Source organism: Lissotriton vulgaris, chromosome 7 (assembly GCF_964263255.1).
Source record: "Lissotriton vulgaris chromosome 7, aLisVul1.2, whole genome shotgun sequence".
NCBI classification, from domain to species: Eukaryota; Metazoa; Chordata; class Amphibia; order Caudata; family Salamandridae; genus Lissotriton; species Lissotriton vulgaris.
The window spans coordinates 1,476,006,539-1,476,032,682 of record NC_141695.1 but is presented as its reverse complement, the minus strand read 5'-3'; the positions used below and the strand labels follow the sequence as shown (position 1 = coordinate 1,476,032,682).

General features: G+C 43.1%; 1 protein-coding gene across 2 annotated transcripts in view; it reads right to left on the bottom strand.

The window, feature by feature from the left end:
* PLCG1 (phospholipase C gamma 1) overlaps positions 1-26,144 on the bottom strand; it is a 578,648-nt gene that overhangs the window by 158,157 nt on the left and 394,347 nt on the right. For both annotated transcript variants that reach the window (XM_086932272.1, XM_086932273.1), the window contains exons 19-21: positions 8,041-8,221; positions 3,616-3,693; positions 3,364-3,467 (exon numbers count right to left, since the gene is read on the bottom strand). In XM_086932272.1, coding sequence (XP_086788398.1) covers positions 3,364-3,467; positions 3,616-3,693; positions 8,041-8,221 — 363 coding nt within the window. The remainder of the gene's footprint in view (positions 1-3,363; positions 3,468-3,615; positions 3,694-8,040; positions 8,222-26,144) is intronic.

The window sequence follows — 26,144 nt, the reverse complement described above, 5'->3', positions numbered from 1 at the left end:
TCCTTGTTGGTAAAACCTGGTGCTCTTAGATGAACCAGAGCTGTCCTCAATACCACTCTATATGGCGTTAAAAGCTTATTGTGAAGTAGAAGGGCATCATGAGGGCACTAACTGTGGGAGCTGAAGGGTCTCAGGAAGTCTTCAAATTAAATACATTGGTGCCCAGTAAAAATTTAAGGGATTCTAGAAGTCGCTCAAGGATTGTGGCAAACAGCTAAGAAGCAAGGAAAGAGTAATTGCTGGTACATTTGCCAATGACTTAAAGAGTAGATAACTAATAGACTCCAATAGAGTATTTTGAAATACAAACATGGTTATTGTGGACTACCGTACCTTCTGGTGCACCATTCAACTTATTACATATAGGTTAGTAGAATAAAGATAATGGCCCTCCTGGATATGGCCATTGAAAATTTAAGCGGTCCAGCCATCATCTCCTTGTGTTTGCTTTGATGGTAAGAGTCAGAATTTCAGAATACCCCAACTCTCTTGAGCCCATTTAGTGTCCACAAGACTCAGCTCGACTTTCTTTAGGACCAGCAGGAACCGAGGCAGCGGTAGAAATATGTACAAAAGACAAAATTCACTCTGAAATTATCAGAAGCTTAGAAGCGGCAACACAAGAGGAAACTTTTAGAACACAGGAGGCTGGGCACTGAGTGAGTTCAGAGTCATTGAGTATCCGACTGATTCAGTATGTGGAAAGGAAGATGAAGCAAGTGTCTATGACCCTCATACTGGTTGCTCCAACTTGGACCAGGCAGCCCTGTGCTCAGTACTTCTGGGGATAGCCATCACTTGCTATGAAAAGCCACAAATCAGACTGGACTTCTCATCAACAGCTTTGCCAAAGAAGGCTTCCAGATTCCTAAGAGCTCAACCCTGTGATCTGGTACCTAGGGCCTTAAACTTTGGATATTCATGTACTCTACAGACCAGACTAAATCCTTTTGCAATAGGTCATTCGCATCTGCAGGGCAGACGAAAACAGCAGGTGCCATCTAGACACCCACAAGTGGAATCATCACCCGGGAATGGCAATGGCTATATTCACCATGCTGTGTGCACCCTCGGTAGACCCACTTCATGACTCTGAAGCCTGCCATATAATGAATTTTGTAGTCACTGGCCGGTGCTTCCTTTGCTGTTCCCAAGGTGGTGCTTATAAAATAGGCACCAACATGGTAATGTGAAAGGAAGTTTCAGCACAGCATGGCTTGTGAAGTCCATGCCATGCTGGAACTGGGGGTGCATGCACACAGGGGGGCATGTCGACTGTCTGCCCTTGGCCATGCATGCTGCAGTAGCAGTCTGCAGGGCTTAGGTGAGGGGTCCCAAGGGGACCCTTTTCATTCCCACTGCCCTGGGTACCCAGGTAAAAGTTACTAGGGACTTACAGGCGGCCTGAAGGGCCAATTGTGGAATAGTTTTGGAGAAGAAGAACTGCCACTGGTTGGCACTTACCCTGTGCACTACAATCAAACCCACATCAAATACCAGGCAAAAGGTGGGAGCTAACCATGTCAGAAGTGGCACTTTCTCACACTAAGGCATTGCTCTACTTTGCCTACCCTTTTCAGGAATCCACAATTAATGTTTAACATGATACTCTTATCTATATATAACACTTCAATCCTTTTCACATGTACTGTTCCATAACAAAAGAACTGATTAGAAAGACTGATCATTCATAAGTCTCTTTGGACCATTTCACCTGCTTGAGGATTTGATTAGTGATTGCCGGACATCCAGTGCAAGGAAAAGAACCGCAGTCAAGAGCTGTGTTCATTTTTTTTTAGGGGAGGAGTGGCAGGTTGTTTTGGATGAGCTCCGATTAGTAATGCTTCTCCTTTATAAGGAGCAGCATAACGCACCACCTGTACACTAAACACTTTCTCACAATCTATACGAGTAACAGTGAGTGTTGTTTCAGACATTTTGCATACATGAGTTAAAGAGTATTCGGAGGTGGACACGACAATGAAAAACGGAGCCAGGCAGTGATAAGAAAAACAGGACAGTGGTAGAAAATGAAGTTCAGTGAGGGCAGAGGGGGGGGGGGGGATATCTGCAAGGGTCCATTCTAAAACTAGTTCTACAAAATGTCTCCAAGATATTGTTATGGAAAACACTGATTTTCCACACACTTCACCTTCCAATGAAAGCTGATCACACTCTGTTTACAGGAATTAGATACATAAAGCTGACAAGTTGTTAAATATTATGATGCACAATGTAACAAGTGGGGTGTAATTATTATTTTCAGTCATATAAAGAAAGGGGAGGTAATAGGCCCCACTATCACAAAGGGGATAGTGAGAAGAAAAAACTGTTGCACACCATCCCTATTAATATCCCATATCAGACAAAACACAACAATGTAATCTGAATGCCTGTATTAAACCATTAATCCCACGAAATTTCCAAAAATGATAGATAATAGATACGGAAACTTTACTTGCACTTGTGTGGCATGCTTCAGCCCTGGTGTACCTATCCCTTCCTGGTAGGGAAGTACCACAAGGGTGAACTCAGCTACCATGTTGAGGAAGTTCTTAAAGAATACTGATTGTATTAGTCTGCATCCCTGCATGTATCCTATCATCTCATGGTTAAACCAAAGAGAAATCTCTTTATTAAACAGGTACCTTAGGTAAGGTTCAAGAGAATAATGCAGAGTGTCCTTGAGTGCAATTGTTCGTACATCTGCTATCTAGTGCCAACATGTTTTGGAAAAACTGAGTACCCATATGGGTGAATGGCCTTCATCGGGGCTAAATTCAATTCCTACCTTCTCAGCATTAATATTCATATATACATGGCCAACTTTGGGAAAACTTATACCTATATTAAATGAAAGTAGTACTAGTCGTTGCCCTAACTTGGAGTTATAGCTACTTCATGGTGGTGAAGAGAGGACACTCTTAGTAGCCCCACTTTCTTCAAGAGAAGATGCTGATATGTTAGCCTACTGTTCCTTCATTCTGACATCGGTTCCCATCAAGAATTATACTTCTTTGGGACAATGACAGTCCTCACTAATACACAGCAGAACTTTCTCCATAACATAACCACGCAGCCCCAGAGACCAGTTTCCTTAATGTCCTCCACTCGAAAGAAACGCTGTATAAAATCTCATGTCCTTATGCCACAGTTCTTCCTACATGTCCAACTTCCTATGTCCCTCTCTCCCCACCTGATCATAACTCATTCCCACATACTGTACCTCCATTCTCATGATGAACCCAATCTCTACTTCCATTGTGCTCTTACTTTCAACCTTCAGATCTCTAAGGGGTCTCACCTCACAATCCTCTTAAAAAGGACAATAGGCAATATGTTTGCACCAAGCAAATAACTTACCAGCCTCCTTCCTGCTTCTCAACATTCTGGATGATGGCATTCTTGGTGAATGTCAGCTCGTCTTCCCGCTGGGCCTTGTAATCAAACAGGGCTTTTACAGAGCACTGCAGAAGAAAGGTTGTTTGTTAAACCACAAATTCAGTAAAATGGAGATCTGCTACATCACAGCCACTGTGTGAATCACCAACAGTGATGGGTATAGGTATGAAGAAGCCTCTAAGACTTTATACATTAATGTAAGATGGATTCTACCTTAAAGGTGGGCATGGGGTTTGCTTCCACGTAGAAACCAGGATTCCTTCCTTCATAGAGGGCTCCATAGTCCGGCTCCTACAGAACCAAGAAAGAAAATTAAACTTTTACAAACAACTCTTGTGAGGACAAGAAAAGCAGCTCCACAGCCTGGTCTTAGCCATGTACTACTGTAATGCATAAGGCTTGCACTATGCAGCAAGGGAAAATAGCACTAAAACATAAAGGAAGCAGCATAGAGGATTCATGCACTCATTATACTGCCTACAAATATCAAAGAACTACACTGTATCTTAATATGGTAGAACCAACATATTGAAAGAAATCATGTGAATTGCACCTCTGTGACTTTCAATGTGAATAAACTATACCTGGCTATCGAAACACTGTCTAAAGAGGGCCTTTGCTATCATTAGCGCAGCAGGTACAATGCTAGGCAGGACACAGGGTTTAAGGAGCATGTAACCCAAAATATGATCATGCCTGCCAAGTATCACGCATCGGGTGTGACACTCCCGCATTTCAGTGCGGTGTTCCGCATCACCGCACTGAAATGCATTGTCACGCATTTTGCCGACTCGCAAACTTGCGCCACCGGCGGTGCCTGTGCACGGCTCCTGCTGCTCCCGACTCGAGTCCGAGAGAAGTGCTGCCTGTAACCAGTGCCAGCAGCTCCTCTAGTTCATAAATAGTTAATCATGGCTGTTCTCAGCTGCGGGCTGAGTGAGAGCACGGCAGCACGCTAAGCGGCTACAATGTAACGGTTACAATCGAATCCTCGGTGCTGGCACTGTAATTTCCTGCTGTTTGCACACAGTTGCAATTAATTACAGGTGGGAGGGGGGCTGCCCTCAGGACGATGCTGTAACTGGCTGAGACAGCCACAGGCTATAATCTGGATGTGACACTAACTTGGTCAGGTCTTGCCGTTAGTCTGCGTCACGCCCGGAGGAAGTAGTGTAAGCGTGCACACACTGAGGCAGAAGCGGCGGGCCACTTAAATCGAGTGGGAGTCCTCGTGTCGTGCCGTGCAGCACTGCTATCTTTGTGCGCAGCTGGGCGCCGTAAATTAAAACCACGATGTTGGCCAGCTCAGAAAGGTCACCGGCGGAGACAGTTTCAGTGACCATGACCCCCCCGAGTGAAATGTCACCGGCGGCGGCGCGGTGACAGCAGTACCTGGTCAGGGAGATGAACAGACGTTGCAGCACGACCGGCAGGACTCTGTCACTGCCTGGACTCAGTCACCAAGAGGCCTCGGGGAAAACCGAATTCTCGTGATTCCGAGTCTTGCGTTGCGTGAGCCTGCCCTCGTAAGTTTTATGGTGAAGTGAGTCTCTAGTCAGAGTTATTTATGGGTGCAGTGCACTATAGTGTGTGTTAAATAATTCCTTTAAAGGCTGCGTGCGAGAAGGCAGCAGTCGGCAGTCCGTGGGTGCTGGGCGTGTTACAGTACTGTTGCTCATAAGCCCTACATAGGATGTCAGTGAGCACAATGTGCATCGAGTTTTAGGTACTCTTATGCAGAGTTCTGTCCGTGCCTCTCTGGTCGGCCTCGATGAGCAGCTGGATTGTTCTAGCCTCAGCCTGTAAGCACTACAGGGACAGCTCTCGTAATCCGTACTTCTCTACCGACCATCTCCTCTACATCATTCTTGGACTGTATACACTTACCTGGTTGACAGACATTTTCAATTTGGTGAAATAATGTTAAAATATCACATTTGGAATGCGATAATATGTTATATGAGAAGACATGCGCATCCCGGAATCTAAGTAATGCTATATTAGAACAATGTGTACCATTATATTTTCACAGTTTCAAATTATTGTAAAGGTTTCATACTCATTTCATCTACATTGGCATGTTGTTCGTTGATTTGCCCGGCTGGGATAATGATTTGAGTCGGCAAGGGCCACAGGTCCTGGGGGTCAGGGGAAACAACAGTTACAACGCAACTGTTACAACGCACACCATTACAACGCAGGATCCTTTACAACGAATGCCTTTACAACACATGACATTACATAGCAGATGCTTTTACAAAGCATGCCATTACAACATAAGTATTGGTAAGTATGTCATTTTTTTAATCATTTATTTTTAAATTTAAATTAAATACATTTATTAAAGTAATAGTATATATTTAGTTTTGGGTTATGGGGTACAAGGGTATTTTTAGGGTTCAAGGCTGGGTTTGTAAAAATTGCGTTGTAATAGTGTGCGTTGTAAAAGTTTGCGATGTAACGTCATACATCCGGGGGTCAGTGTCATGAGGTGCTTAGAAGCACATTCACACATGTAGCACAAGGCTGCACCTGTGCCTGCAGCCTGGGCCTCTTCTTACAAGTGTAAGAGGCATGGTAGGGCAGACGGAGCACCTCAGAAGCCAGGAAGGACTACAGGTCTTGGAGGCAGTAGTGTGTTTAGAAGCAGAGCGCCTCGCACATTCACACATGTGGCAAGACCCTACATTCATTCAAAAGTGTGTCTGCAGCTTGGGTGTCCTCCTGGTGAGTGAGAGAGTCACGATAGGGTGGAGGGAGTGCCCCAGAACACAGGAAGGGCTGGAGATTCTGGGGGGCACTGGTGCAGGTTCTTAGAAGCCGATCTCCTCATGCATTCACACCTAAGTGACCTTCAATTTTTTATGCTTTGCACCACTTTTAAGAACTTCTTAGAGTTTCTCCTATCTCAAATGAGTTTAATTTCGAATATTTATATATTTCCCTCGTCTTCATTGTTTGATTTTGATCGTGCAAAAGTGTCACTCATAGTCGATGAAATGTCACTCAAAATTGCACTGAAATTATGAACATGTCACACATATAAGAGTTCCAAGAAATGCCCTCAAGAACACTGCCTAGAAGTTGGACAAATAGTGTTCGACATTGGACTCAATCAATGCATAGTGGAAACAGCTTGCTTTATTATAAGCAATGCTGAGAACTGCCAGGATGTTGTGCAGCCCAAAACACATTGCTCTTTGCTGCGCCGCACAAAATGCAGACAAGTATCAAAAACCTGTGCAACACACAGAGTATCATAGGAGCTTCACTGACTACACACATATTTTAGAATTATTATATAGCTCTTCTGTATCACAAACTCTAGATTTTCAGTTTACATTGATCCACAAAGTGATTCTGGCTGTGATTGTAGGATACAAAATATCAAGTGCAGGTCAAAAGTTCGGCACTGGTGATAGACATAGCAACCCCACTTCTTCAACTCTGTATTGCTATGCTCCTCCTGCTTGCTCTATGGTATGAAGACTTCAATACTTTGTGCAACAATGTGTTACAATCCTTACAAAAGGTCTCTGCACTCCTTCCAAACTCCTCAATTTATGTCACTTCAGAGCGTATGATTTTAATTCATCTGGTCTTTGGTATTTCACACTATGATCCTCATTCTTTTCCCTCCTATATTCATTATTTACACTGCTCCTTGAGCCTCAGACAGGCTCTGTTGCTTACAGCTTTGGTCAATCTCAACATTGATGCAGATACTTTTCTTGCGTAGCGAAGACAGCGATTATGGTGTCGGCACAGTTTTGTAAACACACCATTTGAACTTCCACAAAGTTGCATAATATGTATACATTAAACCAAATTGCCCAAGTGAGAGGAGACTCTCAAAGAATGTATTGTGGGACAGAGGTGATTCTCTAGTTAACAGAATTGTTGTTTGGTTTCGCACAAGATGTATGCAATTAGGTGTTTGAGCCACTTAAAAAAAAAAACATACATTGTGGACTTTGCAACACTGGGGAAACACAGGAAGAAAATGGCAGCAGGCAAAGTTAGGCAAACTCATTTATTCCTATCAAAACAACTTGCCTCTTGACATGCCCAGCTCTCAATCAGCTGTCACAATATTCTTAAATTCAACTTCCTGTTTTTTTTTTTAAACAGATTTTATTTGTCGCATGAAAGGAATACATCAAGTAATCCTCTGCTATCCAGAGGCAGTCACCAGAACAAATTATCGCAGGCTTTGACATGCAGACAGTTACAAATGCAATAGACAGTCGAAGTAATAACCAAAGAAATGCAATACTGTACAACCCCCCCCACCCCCCCCTACCCTCAACTCCCCCCTCCATCCCGCCCGTGCTGCTGCTCACATCGTCCGTGTCGTGCTAGGCACAAGGCAATGTCTGCCATACCATAGGCCATCCGGCCGTTAGAGTAGTTGTGCTGCATCCTCATCTGGAGGTGGGTCCAGGTTCAACTTCCTGTTTTGCCTTTTTTTTTATATATAATACCGCTCTTCAAAACCTCTACCTCAAAATTTTGACATACAAGAACTTTGTCAAGTTTTCTAAGTTCAATACTTGAGCTAGCAATGCTCTTTCCTTATGAATATATTTGTAGTCTGATCCAAGTTGGCCACGTCCTTGGTCAATGCGAATAACTCACCGCTGTACCAATCTTCTCCAGTGTCTCCTCATTGATGGGGTAACGCAGCTTCATCTTTCTGTACAGGGGGTGCTTCTCATAGTAGCTGATCAAATCCACCAAGCTGTCAAATTCAGAGTTACCCAAGACCACTGTCTGGCTCTCCTGCAGCACTCGACAGTGTTTAATCTTCCCTTCCGCTCTAAAGAATTAACAGGAAAAATTAATAACTCCGAGGCTGTGCGTCGAATGTCCACAGAATCAGTGTGCTAATGGTAAACACATTTGAGGGCTGGACTAATTAAGACAGTCTCACTTTTTATCACCATGGTTTTGCTTCCCATTGATAAAGTTCAGCCGAGGAATTTTTCTTAACCAGAACTTCACACATTAATTACCACAAAGACACAGACTTGATACTTTAACTCATTAATAAATGTTTTTCCAAAATCAATTATTTTTTTAACCACATTCACATAATGTAATTACTTAAATCCAACCACCAGAAAAGAGACACATCCTAACCTTAAATAACAAACAATGTTAGTTATTTTCTGCACAAAACTAATGTTAATGTTAATGTTATTGGGATTTATATAGCGCTCGACTGCCCCAGCCAAGGGGCGTCCCGGCGCTGCGAGTGAGGCTGAAGGCAAAAAAGAAGAAAGCATCATAGGGGAGAAGGGGAGATTACTGAAAGAGGCGGGTTTTGATGGCTTTCCTAAGCAATTGCAAACAGCGAATCATAACCAGCATATTCAGTTATTATATGTATTGATCTATCATCTTCCTATCAAGTCTTTTATTTATTGTTTTGTATGTTTGTTGCTTAGCGATGCTAATGGTTTTTCTTTATACACATATAAAAACAAAAAGCATGTTTAGGGCCCTGGTATAGCTCATCTCCTGTTAATTGGCAAGTGTATTCTTTTATCATATTCAGCCCCTGACAACTCACGGTCACTCACAGCAAACCTATTTCAATACTCGTCCATAACTATTGGGCATAAAGCAATGGACTAGAGTTTTACACACCTCCAAATTTATATCAAAATGTTATTAAAATTATTTCAAGCTATATTTCAGTTATTAGTGTTTATATTAATCTACACATTTACCTATCCAAAGCTAATATGCATTACTAGCTCTTGAAAAGGTGCTCAGATTAATTAAAATGCATTGAATGTATTATCATTTTTTTTCCATGGCAAATAAACTCATTAGTGTTTACTGTATGGCCAGATTTTCCCCTGGATATTGCTTCTAAAAATGAAAATTCATTGTATATAAAAGTTGATGCTCAGACACTGAATAGGACAAGCCACCTCTGTAGAACAGATATTCCATTATGTGTCTGTATACATATTAGATTTCAGTGGTTTATGAATGCTGTTGGTCAGACCGGTGTGGATGGTTACGTTTTCTTCTATTAATTTTAACTTAGCTCCTCTAGCTGAATCTCACCCATCATTTTTACTAGTTCTTACAAGGTGTTTCAAAACAATATCTTTTTCTCATACTAGTCTTAAAAGGTATCATACAGGATAATATATAATCACTATTAAATAATATTTTATCGCCGTCTATAATTATTAAATTGTGTAATACTGACGTCCCGCGATTTCTAAGTGGAAGTCTAATGTATATGAAATTTATAATCATTTTAAAATGAATCATCATCATGCTCTCTTTCATTATTTATATTACTATTCATTTGATTTTCCAATTGTTTATTTTGGAGTCGCCTTATGGATAGCTCAGAGCTTTGCAGATGAGTGAGAAGGATAATGTGAAAAGGAAGCCAACTGCTACTGGTGGAGCCCTCAGCATGATATTTATCAATTGCTACCCGCCTTGCAAATAGTTTAGATAAAAGTAGATCAGTTTTCAGGCCGTTTTTAAACGTTCCTTTCCAATGGGAGTTAATGTAGTGCTTTGAAGGCTGGTTTGGCGTGTTTGGATGTTCACAAATTCAGACGTCACTGGATTTGGGGGGTTTGCAATCCATCAATGATCTTCTTATGACACTAGACATATACAATGTTGCAGTCATCATGGTATGCAATAACTAGGGCTCTCATTTGGTCCACCTGAAGGTAGGTTTTGACAAACATTTGGATTTTTTTTAGAGGGGAGAGTCACAGATCAATGACTTTGGCAACTGCTTTGTGAAATGGAGGATATCTCCGACTTGGATATTGCTCTAAGCTTCAAAGATTACAACTGAATTCCTCCATCCCAAAAATGAACCTCCCAATCCCAGTCGACCCATTTATATATAAAATGCCCTAAGTAATAGTGTATTTCTGGTCATTAGTTACTTGGCCATTTCATAAGCTCCTGTGACACTTAATGGAGCCATATAACAAGGGCAAGAAAGATGCTGTGTTATAATCTTACTCTAAATCACAGGTACATAAATAATTGGGTTGACTATATCACATTGCGACACTTTGGTTGGCCTAGGCGCAATCCAAGTGGGGGCTGAAATATTTGCATTTCTGGGTGATTTACTGCCATTATCTGTAAAAAGGAATGGATACGGGTTAATGGGTGAATTTTGTGTCTTATGAATTACATTGAATACTGATAATTCAATAACCTGAACAGAATGAGCCACCATCCAAATAACTGAGAAGGCTGTGTGGGATGTCTTTGTAAATTTGTTCGGTCTGCATCACATTAGGAACCACTAATTGACGTCAGAACCTCAGACTTGGAAAGACCACCCTACTTTCCTACATTATGAGCCAGAAACTGCTTCTATACGAAGATACATGCTTTTGTACAAAACATCTAAAGATTTATATTTAATTTTAGTAGACAAAACTGGCCAAGGACCTCTTCTGTGTGCAAGCCGTCCACGCAAAACAGATATTGATAACGAGTACAGAAAGAACATAAATATTCATATTCACACCTTTAGTAAAAGCACCATGTTATGTGATTTCCATGATGGAATGATAAGATGTAGTACATTGCTTATTCTGTAGACAGTCAATAAGAAAGACAGCCAAATGCAATGTTCACTCCTTGAATTATGATTGTTTTTTTTTTTGCATGAGCAGCCAAATCAACACCCTCTATTCCCTTTCAGTTGACAGCAAAATCCACAGACAAGCCATACAGATAATTTGCTCTGAGGAAGTTTGTGAGGCACATTGTTTTAATGCCATTTCCAATGTATCTTTTTTGGAATTGTCCCTTTTCTTTCTTCTATAAAACACAAGACAGCCATTTGAGAAAAGTACCAAGTCCAGCTACTGTTTCATCCAATATATTATACAATATATTACAGTTTGCAATAATAACTCTTCAGTTATGGTGAAATTGGTCACACCCAAAAAAGGAAAACGTTACTTACCTTGTAAGCATCTGCGCTTGGCATGTAGTGCTGTAGATTCACATGCTGTCCATATTTCAGCGATCCAGTTTTGGGCCTGGATGTGAGCAACTTGTTTTGCAGGTAATGCGCATGGGCATCAGCTCCACAGTTAGATTGTTTTCCCAAGTGGAGGATGAAGCTGTAGATGGAGCATATAGGTACAGAAAAGACGACCATGTGAAACAAAGAATTAAGGTAAGAATATCTGCAAAGAACCCCAGGTGGCCAGGGAAGAGGGTGGACGACTGTGAATCTACAACACTACATGCCACAAACAGATGCTTACAGAGTAACATTTTCAGTTTATGGCATGTGTATCTGTAGATACCCATACTGTGCCTAGACTGTAAAGTAGTCCTCCATAAAAGCAGTGGTTTAGCCTGAGGATGTTGCAAAAGACTGAAACAGTGTGCGTAAGACAGCCTGGCCAACTCTAGCTTGTTGTCTAGCTAGGACATCAACACAGTAATGTTTAATAAAAGTCTAAGGAGTGAACCAAGCAACTACTTTACAGATGTCAGCTAGAGGTATATTTCCTAAGAAAGCCATAGAAGCACCTTTCTTGCTAGTGGAATGGGGTGTGGGAGAGACTGGTACGGACAATTTAGCTTTAGTATAACAAGTTTGACTACATTTGGCAAGCCAACACGCAGCCTCTGGTGAAGGAAGCTGTCTGTTTATATGATATATCAAAATGAGATAGATCATGTAAACAGTCCAGCGGTTCCCTTAAAAGTGGACAGGGGCTTGCTCAAGCAGGAGTTCTTCTAGGGGTAGTGTGGCCCAGCAGTCTTAGGCTTATGTTACAGGAGTGCAAGACATCTGAAAATACACACACTGGTCAATAAATGAGACAACACAATAAGGAGATCCACACCAATTATAAAAATAACACATCTTTCAATATGTTTAGGCACCAGAAGCAATTCGTTCAGGTAAGTACTTTTTTAAATAGAAACATTTTCAGGTCAAGAAGTACACAGTGCAATTTTGTGAAATTGCAATGTTATCCCATGGGGGTAAAAGTCAATGTGGCATTCAGGTACAGTACAGAAACGTATTGGACCAATCTCCAGGATTAAAGATGAATAGTGGGGAAGGTCTAAGGTACACCCAACAGAACAACACCAGCAGCGCTAGGGCGGGCAGGTGAAGAGGTGAAAAACAGAGTCTGTGCCCAATGTTACTCTAGGAGGATTGTTCTTAACGTAAAGAGGCTTCGGCTCGTTCTGGGAGGCCAGTCAGGCCTAACCAACAGGGGGGGGGGGATCAGGCCTTATGATGCTCAGGGACATAGGGACACCTTTGGTCCTCTCTGGCCCTGGGACGACGGGTGCAGAGGTGTCTTTATGCGTCGGGTTTTCGTTACCGGGAGCAGTCGATGTAGAGAGGGATTGTGTGCAGAGGCAAATACCGGATACATACATATATCCTACCAAAAAGTTTGCTTCAACTCAAGCCGCGTCCAACGGCGGGCCGTGGCAGGTCAGCGACGCCCAATATTCCACCAAAACTGTCTGTACTTGTTTTCTCCACAGAACGACAGACCACGGCACCACAACTGCTTTCAAAGGAAATTTATCCGATAGGCAATCCCTCTACGCGTTTCAGAAACCTCTGTTTCCTTGTTCACGAGTAAGAGTTACTTGTTACAGTGTAGCTTAAATAAACATCATGTGACCAGTGACAAATCATAAACAGTGAAAAAAGACCTTTGTCAGCTAGTGCAAGAGTGTGTCGGTAAAACGATATTCAGAGGTCATATAGGAATTCAATTACTGTGCTTTCCAAGTGTTCATACAATTGATAGTGTATCAATGTTTGGAAGATGAAGGGCAAATCAAAATTCTAACTTTCACAGTGCATTTGCCGATCAGGTTTGTATTTCAAAACTTTATTGTCCTCCTTTAGAAAACCTCACAGCTTACTACATTTTCGTCTGTTGTGTATCTGCCCAGTAGGGCTCCACCACATGCGCCTCTAGGCGATAATATCCTTATGCCTGCATGTTAAATATAGAGCCAGTGTGCAAAGCGAAAATTCCTATTCGACAAGTAATGCTCTATTGTGTATTACGCATGCATATTCCCAAACAACATTGACTAACTTTAAATGAGACCAAAAAAATATTATAAATAAAATAAGAATGGCTCAGCATATTTTGCGCCAATGCGCCCTGTTCATGTACACATTTCCCCAAGGTCAAGCCCCAGTGGGCTAAATACTTATCAGTCTTTCACATCACCAAACCATTAGGGGAAAACACTTCTCAACTGCTAAACTTCAGGTTTAACATGTTATCATTAATGCAACTCACAAATTGGTTAGCTTGTTCAATACTCCCGTTCCAGACCACAAAAATGTCGTCTATGTATCTTGCCCACTTTATCACACATTTATTATACAAAGGGACCGCGGTGACAAACTGCTCCTCCCACCATCCGAGATACTTTGTGACTATATTTTATTGTGTATCTTTACAGGTTGTCAGCTAGCAAGATTGAAAGCATGAACATTGTTAAAACGGTCAATATAGCCAGGATGCACGGGGATATGAAAGAAAATATCAGTGTGATTTGGTGACATCAGTTGAGAACTGTTTTCCCCTAATGATTTGGTGATGTGAGAGACTGATTAGTATTTAGCCCACTGGTCACATGATGTTTATTTAAGCTACACTGTAACAAGTAACTCTTACTCATGAACAAGGAAACAGAGGTTTCTGAAACGCGTAGAGGGATTGTCTATTGAATAAATTCCTTTGAAAGCAGTTGTGGTGCTGTGGTCTGTCGTTCTGTGGAGAAAACAAGTACACAACAGTTTTGGTGGAATACATACATATATATATATACATAAATACAAGCCCCTATTGTACAGGTAGAATGAGTATTAGGGGGAACAGGTAAGAAGTCTTTTAGCTTTGCCTAACAAGTTTGGATGCAATCAACTATCCATCTAGAAATTCCTGGTTTAGGAATAGCATTTCCACTGTGGGGAGGTGAAAAAGCAATATATAATGGCTTAATGTTTCTGAAAGTTTTAGTCCTGTCGATATAACATCTAAAGTATGTAAAGCCCTCTCTGCAACTGAATCAGGTTGCAGAAAGAAGACCGATAATTCTATAGATTGATTAATATGAAAATTTGAAAGGAATTTTGGGTTTGTTCTGAGCGCTACTTTATCGCTATGAAACTGGAAGAATTGTTCTTCTTAGGTTAGTGCCCGATTCTCACTGACTCTGCTAAGTGAAGTAATAGCGATTAAAAAGGCAACTTTCCAAGACAAGAATTGCAATTCACAAGAATGCAGTATCTCAAATGGAGGTCCCAAAAGTCTTGTTAGTTAGTACAACATTTAAGTTCCATGCTGGTGCAGGTGGAAGCTTTGAAGGATTGATTCTTTTAAGCCCCTCGATAGAAGCTTTAAAAGCAGGTATTTTAAACAAAGATAAGTGTTGTTTATTTTGCAAATAGGCTGCAATTGCTGCCAGGTGTGAGCGTATGGAAGTATAGGCTAACCCTGTGGTTTGCAAATGCAGTAAATAAGTAATAATTATTTGTACATGCGCATTTAGGGGGTTGACGTTTTGCTGCTGGCAGTATATAACAAATCTTTTCCATTTAGCAGAATAACATTGTCTTGTGGTAGGTTGTGCGAGTTTATTTAAGAATATTTATACTTTGCTGTGGTAAGTTTAAGTACCTAAATTCTAAGATCTCAGGAGCCATAACGCAAGGTTCATTTCCTTGGGATTGGTGTGTCTTAGGGTATCTTTGTTCTGTATGAAAAGTTCCGGGTTGAGATCAAGCATCTCCTATGGGACTAGGGAGAGTTCCAATAGTGTTGAAAACCACGGTTGGCAAGTCCATGTTGGTGCTATGAGTCATATTGTAAAGGATGTTTGTCTGAGCTTTCTTACCGCTAATGGAAGTAGTGGGAGAGGAGGAAAAGCGTAGGCAAATATCCCTGACCTGTTCATCCATAGAGCATTGCCCTTGCATTGAGGGTGTGGGAACCTGGATGAGAAGTTTGGGCATTTTGCATTACCTGGGGTTGCGAACAGATCGATTTGTGGAAACCTCCATTTTTGAAAGTATGGTAAGAGGACTCTGGGGTGGAGTTTCCACTCGTGGACCTGTTGCTGCGTCCTGATGAGAAGGTCTGCAACTTGATTGCTTGTCCCTGGTACATTTGCTACCAGGAGATGAATGCTGCAATGTATTGCTAAGCTCCATATTTTCTTTGCAAAGCGTGGTAACTGGAAAGAGTGCACCCCCCCCCCCATTTTTGTATATAATACATAGTTATTATATTGTCTATTTGAATTAAGACAACCCTTGTGTTTGGAGTCCCATACCCCATGAAGAGTCAGGCTTTGAAAATTAGCTCCCCAACCCATGAGAGAGGCATCCGCTGATAGAATTATTTGGGGAACTGGGTCTTGAAACTGCCACCCTTTTGATAGATTTTGTGGATTGCACCACAGCAGAGAGTGATGTGTGCAGCTGTTTACTAACACTAGATCTTGTAGTTGACCCTGTGACTGTGTCCACTGACGTGAAAGACATTCTCAGAGAGGGCTCAAGTGCAATCTGGCATGTGGAACTCTTGAAATACAAGATGCTATCATGCCTAAAAGTTGCATAATTATATTGACTGCGATTTGAGTCGCAGTTTGAAACTGTTGAATTAACCTCACAATGTTGTTTATCCTGTCTGTATTAGGGTATGGCAACACCAACTGTGCCTTGAGCATGGCTCCTAGATATGGCTGTATTGTATCTGGTTGTAGATGTGAGTTTTGTAGGTTGATGGTGAATTCCAATTGATGCAATAAAGTTAGCGTTTGTTGTGTATGCTGTTTGCAAAGTTTGAGACTGTTTGCTTTTATCTGCCAATCGTCCAGAAAGACATGGAGGTTTTGTCTGTGTAGATGTGCTGCTACTACTGCTAGAAATGTTGTGTATACTCGTGGTACGGTGGTAACTCCGAAGGGAAGAACCTTGAATTGATAATGGTTATCTTGGAATGTAAACAGCAGATATTTTCTGAGAGCGGAATGGATGGGTATATGGAAGTAGGCATCCTCAAAGTCTAAGGCAGCCATGAAGTCTCTTTCGTAATAATGGGATGAGTTCTTAAAGAGTGACTATGTGGAAGTGTTCCGACAGGATACTGATTTAGTGGTCTGAGGTCATGAAACGTTCGGAGTACTCCATCTTTTTTGGCAATAATGAAGTAAAATAAATACACCCCTGTTCCTAGATACTGTTTTTGGACTGGTTCTTTTGCACCCTTTAGTAATAGAGCTGATATTTACCGCTGTAGGGGATTTTGGTGTTGTATTGATAATTTGTGTTTGCGAGGTGGAATATTTGGAGGAGTTGTACTGAGTTCCAGACAGTAACCATGCTGGATAATATCCAACACCCATTACGCTCATGTAATTGAATTCCATTGGGAGAGAAAGTTTTGAAGACGTCCCCCAACAGGTGTTAAATGGTCGACGGATTAGTGAAGAAGTCATTATTTAATGTTTGAGTAACAGGTATTATTTCCGTGACCCCTTCCGTTGAAATTGTTTCTTCTGTATGTGCCCCTGTAAAAGGTTTTAGCAGTAGAGGATTGCCCTTGATTTTTATTGGTTAACCCTGTGTTGTCTGTCGAGGTAGAGCTTGCACCTTGTTTGTAATTGGGTTCTACAAAATGACTCATGATAAGTAGTAGTTTGTAAAGCCCCCACTTTCTTCATTTTTACAAGGGTTCAGTCCACCGAGGTCAATAAAGAAGTTACTTATCAAATGGGAGATTTAGGTTTGCCTGCTGCACATCAGGTTTAAAACCTGAGACCCGTAGCAAAGCATGTCTGCTGAACCTAGCGCACTTTTTAATGAATTGTTTGTGATGAGATTCCCTTCATTAACAATTTCCTGCCCCCTTTTCCTCTGGGAGATTTCGGAGGAGCCCTCCATTTCATCTGAGTGAGCCCTGTCATAGCAAGCTAATAGAGCCTGGCTGTTGGCTATGCATCAATGATTAGCAGATTGTTCTGCTACACGTTTTCCAGAGGAATCAATCAATTTACACTATTTTTCTGGGGGAGGTGAATCTCCTGTTTGGGAGTTTGCCCTCTTATGTGCATTAGGAACCACTAGGGAGAAAAGGGTTACTTGATCTCTGATGTATATAGTGTCAGAGGGTGCAGTTTTATATTTTTTGCTAATGTGTGGTGTTATTATCCTAGCTTTGACAGGGTCCTTAAAAATAGCCTCCACATAGTGTACCATTCCCTTAAGTAGTGGTAAATATTGTGCCTCCCTTTGAGCATTAAGGAGGGTTTCAAGAAGAAAATCTCCCTCTACCGTGTCCTTAAATAAAGGTATCTGATGAAAAGCTGCTGCTCTTGCTATTACGTCTTGATATGCAGAAGCATTATCAGGTGGTGATGGCCGTGTAGGATAGAGATCGGGATCTGTTTTCACCAATGATACAATATCATAGTTATCCCCCGCGTCTCCAGGATGTATGTGTTGTGAAATGTCATCCTCCTTGTCTTTGATGGGTGAGTGAGGGGACATGTCACCTGCCTCAGATAGTTGTGGTGCGTGAGTTGGTGGAGTTAATGCTGCAGGTGGTGTTGGAGGATTAGGTGGAGGTGGAATTGGAATGTGTACAGGGCTTGAGGCAGCATCTTTCTTTTTCTTTGGAGGCTGTATGGGAATATCTAGAGCATCTGTAAAAGTTAATTGTATTTTAGAAGAAGGAGGCTTTGCTGGATGAAGAATTATCTTTTTTGTTCCATGCTGAATTTACTGCCTCGAATTGAGCCCTTCCTGCTTTACATCGAGGATCGGTTCAGGAGGAGATTTTGATCTGAAAGTGAAGTACTGCATAATAAAACTATACCTTGGGATGTATCGCCCACGTCCAGATGCTCAGGGCTAGAGCTGGGGTGAGTGGGTGCCCCCCTAACTTTGTAGGTAAAGCAAGGCCATGGTGTTTTCCGTGCAGACTAAAAAGATCTTGCTGTGAATGAGTGGAAAGAATGCCTGAAGAACAGGCTGAATAGTCAGCAATTCCAGATGGTTGATATGGAGGCCCTGCTGCACAGGCAGATGCTCTCAATATCTGAAGAGAGGGGCATCTGTGGTCATGGTCTCCTGCAGAACTAGGTCTAAAAAGGACTGTCCCTGCAACAGGTTGTTGACTTTCCACCACAGCAGAGAGCAATGTGTACTGCTCTAAATCAACACTAGATCTTCCCGACCCTTCTCCTGAGATCACTATGTCGCTAATCACTGCTGCAAGGGCTGCATGCGCAGCCTTCCGTGAGGAACTATAGCAATGCAGGATGCCATCATGGCTGACAAACGCATTACTGTTCTGACTTACTTGACAATACGGCTGAAAGAGAGGCAGCATATTTTGGAAAACGTTGACCCTGGCAAGACTTGGGTAAGCCTTCCGGCACCCGAGTCTAGAGTAGCCCAGAGAAAGGTTGAACTTGGGGGGGGGGGGGGGGGGGGGGGGTAGAGAGACTGAAAGTGAGATACGGCTATATTTAAAGTGAAGCCTGTGAGAAAGTGGCTCTATATATACTGGACCAAAGTAAGGCACAGTGTGTATAGAGACCAAAAACCCCAGAGGTAGAACAGAGGTTAAAGTCAGGCTGACCTTACTCTCAAAAGTGGTAGCTTGGTCGAGCAGAAAGGCAGTACCAGAGGACAGCGTAAAGCACGTGTTGTGCACACTCAGTCAGCAAATGGTTTCACACACTCGAGGACTGAACTCCAGGCCAATAGTTTTTACATCAAAAGATATAGTTGTTTTATTTTTAGAACCAACAGGTATCAAAATATACATTTCTCAATTCTGAGTGCTCTCAGGTAAGTACTTTGCAGAATGGTAATAACTTTGTAAACACAATAGGTACAGGGGTTGCAGTAGGCAACACACTTCTAAACATAATCTAACATTGAGATCAATGGGTTTTTCTACAAAAATGCAGTTAATTACTTTGTAGATTACTTTTGTAATTTCAGGACTGGATCCTAGATTCAGTCTTGGGGTGTAAGCTGAAAACAGTTTATTAAAAACGTTTTGGTTATTTCAATACTTTTTAAGGAGTATAAAGGTATTTCACACTTTGATATTTTTTAGTGAAAATCTAGCACGGTTATCCAATGGGAGAAAATTCAGGTTACAGGTTAAGTACGTTCTCGTTACTTTTGTAATCCAGTACTGGGCTCCTAGGTCCAGCATTGTGATCTTGACTTACGACAGGTAAGCAATTACGTTTCAGTAGTAGGTACGATTTTTAAGGAATATTTCAAGTTTTCAAAAGTAGACACTTAAAAGAAATTTCATAGAAAAGCAGACAATGGATTCCTATGGAGAAAATTCATGTTACTAGTAAACCCGATTAGGATTACTTTTGCAGTTCAGTACTGGGCTACAAGGTACAGTACTGACTTCTCTCCTGATCACAGGTGGGTACTTTGGAGTTCAGTATCAGACTTATTTTAAGGAATATTTTAGAGTTTCAAAACTTCACACTTACAAGATTTTTCGAGTCAAACCAGCCAATGTTATCCTATGGCAGGAAAGTGAGTTATCGGTTTCCAGGTGAGTACTAGACCAGTGAAGTTAAGGTTTTGGGCATAGACTCAGGGGTCCCCCAGGGTCAGGTAGGTACAGTTGGTACACCCTCAGCTGCACAGGGACAGCCGGGTGCAGAGGTAGTTAGGCCAATGCTATCCATTGAGAGGCAGGGGGCCTTCGGTTGGTGGCTGCTGGCTAGCACGCCACGCAGCTTTGGGAACTTGGCTCCTGTTTACTTGCTCAGGGCAAATGGGGAAGTAGGATAAGACAGAGGGTGTACGGCCAGGGGCACTCAGGCAGCTGGGTGCAGGGTGCTTTTGAGGCGTCAGGCGCTCAATGTTATTCAATGGGAAAGGTAAAAAGGGAACAAAGGCTGTAGACTCGGGGACGGTGATTCTTCAGGTGCGACCACCACTTTGAGAGGTAAGTTGGGATCTTGAAGAAGAGGTAGGTACCCCAAAGGAAGGCACAGGGGGCTGTAGGGCGCCGGGTGCCTTTGGGCGTCGGGAAATCTTATCCTCGGCTGGTCGTGGTTGGGGGGGGTCCCTGGTTCTGAGGCTGCAGGCGTCATCTGGTTCGTCGAGGAGGGTCTTTGGGCACTGGACTTTGGGTCCCAGTCGCCGGGGGGACATCCTCGTGGTGTCTTGGATCACTCGGGCAGGGGCAGGGCTCGGCGGGTGCAGAGTGGGTTGGTCTGGTGCTTCTTGGCTGGCACCAGGGGTATGGTTGGTGAAGCAGGGCCTCTGCTTATGGGAGTCCCAGTCTTCAAGAGGGTCAAGGCGGGCAGGTCCTCTGGGGGGTCCCAAGGATGCTGTCCTCAGGAGTCTCCGGGATTAAGCAGGAGCAGTTTCCAGGATTGACAGGCCGGTAGGGCTGGGGCCAAGTCAGTGGGCGTCGTCCTGTTAGCAGCTGCACGGTGGGTCATCTTCTTCTTGATCTTCTTTCTTCTTTTCTTATCGGGATCTGAGGAAGGAAGCTTCAGGGAGCCCCTAAATACTGAATTTAGGGGCGTTACAGGTAGGGCAAGGGCAGGGACCAATAGGTCCCTGTCCTGGGGTGGATACACCCCCTTGTCTGCTCCTCTCCTGTGGAAGGGGGGCAGGAGCCTAACTGATTGGGCAGGGCATCCCATCTTCAAGATGTCCTAAGCCCGGGGTCGTGCTTCACCTCGCCTCTCCCACCTGAGGGGTGGGGTTGGCACAGGCTGGCGCACACCCCCCTTCCTGACTTAGGGTTTCCCGCCAGTCTTCCCGCCAGAGTGGGGGTCAGATTCGGTGGGGGCCAGTTGCTGGGTACAGCAAATGGTTTGGAGAAGTTCACAGAGGCGGCAGGCCTTGGAAGCTTCCCCCTGCCCATCCTGGGGGAGGAATCCTAGCACCTCGCCCAGGATGTACATTGTTGCAGGCCCAGAGCGGGGCTCTCCAACCAGGAGTCCAGCAACATGTCTGCTGTGGGGCAGCCTAGGCAGCCTCTCAGTCCAGACGTGGGTTGTAGGTTAGGTTTCAGGGGGCATCTCTAAGATGCCCTCTGGTGCATTTTACATTAAATCTCACACTGGCATCAGTGCAGGTTTAATATGCTGAGAAGTTTGATACCAAACTTCTCAGTCTTCAGTGGGGCCATCATGGTGCTGTGGAGTTCGTAATGTTGACCTCCCAGCACCAAATACTCTTGATGGCAGCACTACACTTACAGTGCCCAGGAATGGCCCTGGGTAATGTAGGGGCACAGGGCTCATGCACCTGTGCCCACACCACTGGCATAGGGCACCCAGCTAGAGGGGCGACTGAAGTATGCCAGGGCAGTGGGTCTTGTGGGCATAGCACACAGGGATGTATGCCATGTAAACTCTTTGTTTTGGTCTCTACTTAGACACTCAGCCTGCAAAGGCAGTGTGTGGGTGTCAGGGTACAGGGCCCCTAAGGGCTGCAGCACTTATTGTGTCTTCTCTGGTCACCATGCCCTAGGTACCTAGGGTACCATTTACTAGGTTCTGACAGGTGGCCAGAGATGCCAATTTGGTTATTAGGTTCAACACCGTTTTAGCTAGTCGGGAGGCTCCGCGATATCGGACGGCGTTTTTCGGTGTTTTTCAGGCTATGCACTTGTGTTTTCTCAACGAAATAAGCTCGTGCAAGTCGGGTTGATGTGGCGATCGGAATGCAAGCTTACGGAGATCTGTAAAAAACCAGCGCAAGTAATCTGGTCTCTTTATCAGCGTGACCTCAGTGCTCCGTGGAGTTCCTCTGACCCCTGTGAGCTCGGAGCAGTGCAGCCCTCTGTACGGCGCAGTTGCCTGACTAGCGCCTGGCCGGAATTTCAACATCTTCGAGTTCTCAGGGGGAGAAGACCTGGCAGGAACAGTTAGAAGCACCGGGGCGGATGCCGCCATTAACCACGAGGATCCAGCTAGAACGACAACTATGGAGAAGGAGGAGGAGGTGAGGGGGTTGCAAGATAGCAGGACCGAAGGGGGGTAGCACAGTGGGCTAGAGCTGCGTGGGAGGTGAGAAGGGGGCGCAGCGTAGCCTCAAGGATTTCCCATGCAGGCAGAGGTAGGGGCTGACGTACACTTACGGACTTCCTTCCCCAGATTCCATTAGGGCAGGCACTCAAAAAGATGTTGATTGCACTCCACTTTCTGGATTATTAGTTGAAGACACTCTGCCTCAATCTAGGAGTGACTTACAAAGACCACAAGTCTCTAGGTATACTCTTAGGAGTAAAAAACAAGAGGCGGCAACTCCTAATATCTTAATATCCGCGAAAAAAGATATTACGCTACAAAAAAATAAAGTACCGCTTTCCATAACTAAACCCCCCCTCTCCGCTAAAGCTAAGTCAAGATCGAAGAAGAGGAAGTCTGGTCTCAAAAATTCACCCCTTCAAGGAGCTATATACAAAACTAAGCCCGCTCCTTCACTCAAACAATATTTTAAGGTGATTCCTCCCACTCTTGAGCTAAAACCCTTATCTGGCGGTCCCACTTTCACGGATTCTAACTTCCCAGAAGGCTTTTTGAGTCCGAATAGATACCAGCCACTGGAGGATCAAGCTGATATCGCAGATATGCAGAGCTCAGGATTGAGTGATAACTTACCTAGCCCGCAAAGTGGATTAGCATCATCTAGCAACAAAGACTTATTATTAAAGGAAGCTAAAGATTCCCAGTTGAATAACATGGAGGGTAAGACCCAGGGGAGCACCTCTGTAATGGAGGGGAGTTTGGGAACGGAGACACTAGATGAGGACGACGATGAGGCCCCTAATGATCAATCGGTCTTGCTAATGTTACAGTCTTTAAGTCATGAGATGAGGAATGGAATGAAGGTCTCAAAGAAGAACCAACAAGAAATTAAATCCTATTGTGAAAAATTAGAGGAAAAGTTTGATGCATTAGCTGTCAGAACTACGGTTTTAGAATCCAGAGTCACAGACCTGAAAAACTTAGCTACTCAACACACAAAGAAAATTGATGACTTAAGACAGTGAGAGCAGGGATATCAGGAAAGACTGGAATTCATTGAAAACGCTCAGAGAAGAAATAATCTTTGTTTACTGAAAGTGCCAGAAGGGGCAGAAGGAGACAATATTACTGAGTTTGCAGCTAAACTTATTAAACAAGCTACAGCAGTTGAGGTCTCAGAGCAAGACCTTATCAGAGACATACAGAGAGTCCACAGAGACCCGTACAGATTGAATCCAAATAAGACCAGACCAAGAAAGATTCTAATACATTTCTTAACATATACTTTGAAGGACGAGATCCTCAATAGGGCTTTAAAGAGTAGCTCCCTTTCAGCAGAGGTGATTACCTTTCAAATCAGGTCAGATGTTTCTTCAATTCGGCATCCAGACAGTGGGAGCTAGGGAAACTATTAGACCCTTTGAAACAACTGGGCGCAATCACAACTGCAACTCCCTGCATCTTTAAAGGTTATGTTTAAAAACAAAATGAGGGTATTCAAAAGAGTATAGGAAGCAGAAGCATACTTGCAACTGATATCAGAATCTGCTCAAAAGGCAGAGGTGGGTTAATTCTCTTTTTTGCTTTTGTCCACATTTTCATTTATGCCCCTGCATGTATCTTTATATTTTTTCTCAATTGTTTCTCTCCTTCTTTTCTTTTGGTCTGGGATGTACATGCCACATAGAATGTGCAGGAAAAAAAAGGTTATAAAAGGGAACAAAATGTAATGATGTTTATATCTCGTAATGTAAATATGTAAATATGCCGTCCGTCCAATGTCAGGAGGGGGAGCCTCAAGGCCAGAGTAGGGCCAAGAAGAAGAAGGGGGGTTCTCCAGGGGAGCACTAGGGAGGGGCAGTGGGAGGGGTGGGATAGTGGGAGGAGGGAAGCTGAGCATGTGGGTAAAATTTGTTTACAAAATGTCTGATTCGCCAAGTTTGCTTATTCAATCCTATACCCCATCCATCCATCAAGGAAGCAATGTCACAGCTTAGGCTAGCCCATGATATATACCTGAAGGTCTTAACTTGGAATCTAAATGGTCTGAGGGTAACTCATAGAAGGGAAATGATATTTCAATACCTGAAAGACGCGCCCAAGCAGATTTTTATACTCCAAGAGACCCACCTCACAGAGAAAGAGCTGAGGGAGGTTTGCAACACGAAAAAAATGGATTCAAGATGTGGTATGTACCTCTCAGCAACTAACTACAAGAGGCGTTGCTATTTTGGTTAAAACAAATCCAGTTTTAGCAGTAGATGAGTCCAGAGTTGACAAGAAGAGTAGATGGGCCATAGCAAGGATTAAATATCATTCTCATAAATTCACAGTTGTGGGGTATTACGGACCAAATTTGGATGATCCCCTCCGCTTAGAGAAATGATAGAAGAACTTTTAGATTTCAAAGATCCTCTAATTTTAGCGAGAGACTTTAATTTGGTCCTCGATCCCCAAATGGATAAAACATATAAGGATAGATCCATATATAATTCTAGCCTTAAAGCTCTCGGGCCAGCAAAGTATTAAGAGGTGGACTTTGGATCGAAGTATTCTGCTCGAGAATGAGGTGGTAAAAAAATTGTTTGAGGACTCAGAGAGGTTGTTTGAGTTAAATCTAGGAACCGCCCAAATTGAAATCGTTTGGGGTGCTTATAAGGTCTATTTGAGGGGGGTGATTCTTGCCATTCAATCCAAGAGGCAAAAAAGGTTTAGGGCTAAAGTATTCGAAATAGAAGCAAAAACTGCTAAGCTAGAAGCTGATCTCTTAGCTCAAAACCACCACTCTGAACCGAGTATCCTGCGAGCGATATCAATATGTAAATCCCAACTAGAAGAGGTGCTCGATGCTAGACTTAGGAAACGTTGGCAGGCCAGTTCTCTTGCTCACTTTGAATATGGGGAAGCTAGCGGGAAGCGTCTAGCCTGGAAAACAAAAAAAAAGCAATCTAGGAAAAGGATTAAAGGAGTATTGACTGACACAACGGGTGAGATCTCAGATAATGCTTCTGACAGATGAAACTTTCTTTAATCATTTTGAGCAGGTGTATAATGAAGACTTATCTCCGCAGGATAGCTCAATTCAAGCATGGCTAGAGCAATAAGCAATGCTGAGAATTGAGGATGAGGCATCTAATAGCTTAAATGGAAGCATAAGTCTGAAGGAAGTGGTATGTGCAATTGACTCTGGCAAGAGAGGCAAAGCACCAGGCCCGACGGGTTGCCAGCAGAACTATATAAAATCCTGGCGCCAGTGGTTGCACCAATCCTCTGTAGGCTGTTCTCTTCAATCTTTGAGGAAGGAGGGAATATCCCCTCATCATGGAATGAAGCAACTGTAGTCGTTATTCTCAAACCATCCAAACCAGCGGCGCAATGTGATTCATACAGACCAATCTCTCTGCTGAATCTTGACTATAAGATCTTTGCCAAGATTTTAGCAGAGAGATTGAATGGTGTTGCTGGTAATTTATTGCACTGTGATTAGAAGGGATTTGTGAGAGGTCGGTCTATTCAGAACCTGACTCAAGCACTTGTGGGAGCAATTGATTTAGCATCTCTCTATAAGATGCCTATGGCCATTATTACACTTGACGCCACCAAGGTGTTTGATCGCGTAAACTGGGCTTATTTAACTAGAGTATTGGAGAGATGTAATCTGGGTAAAAATT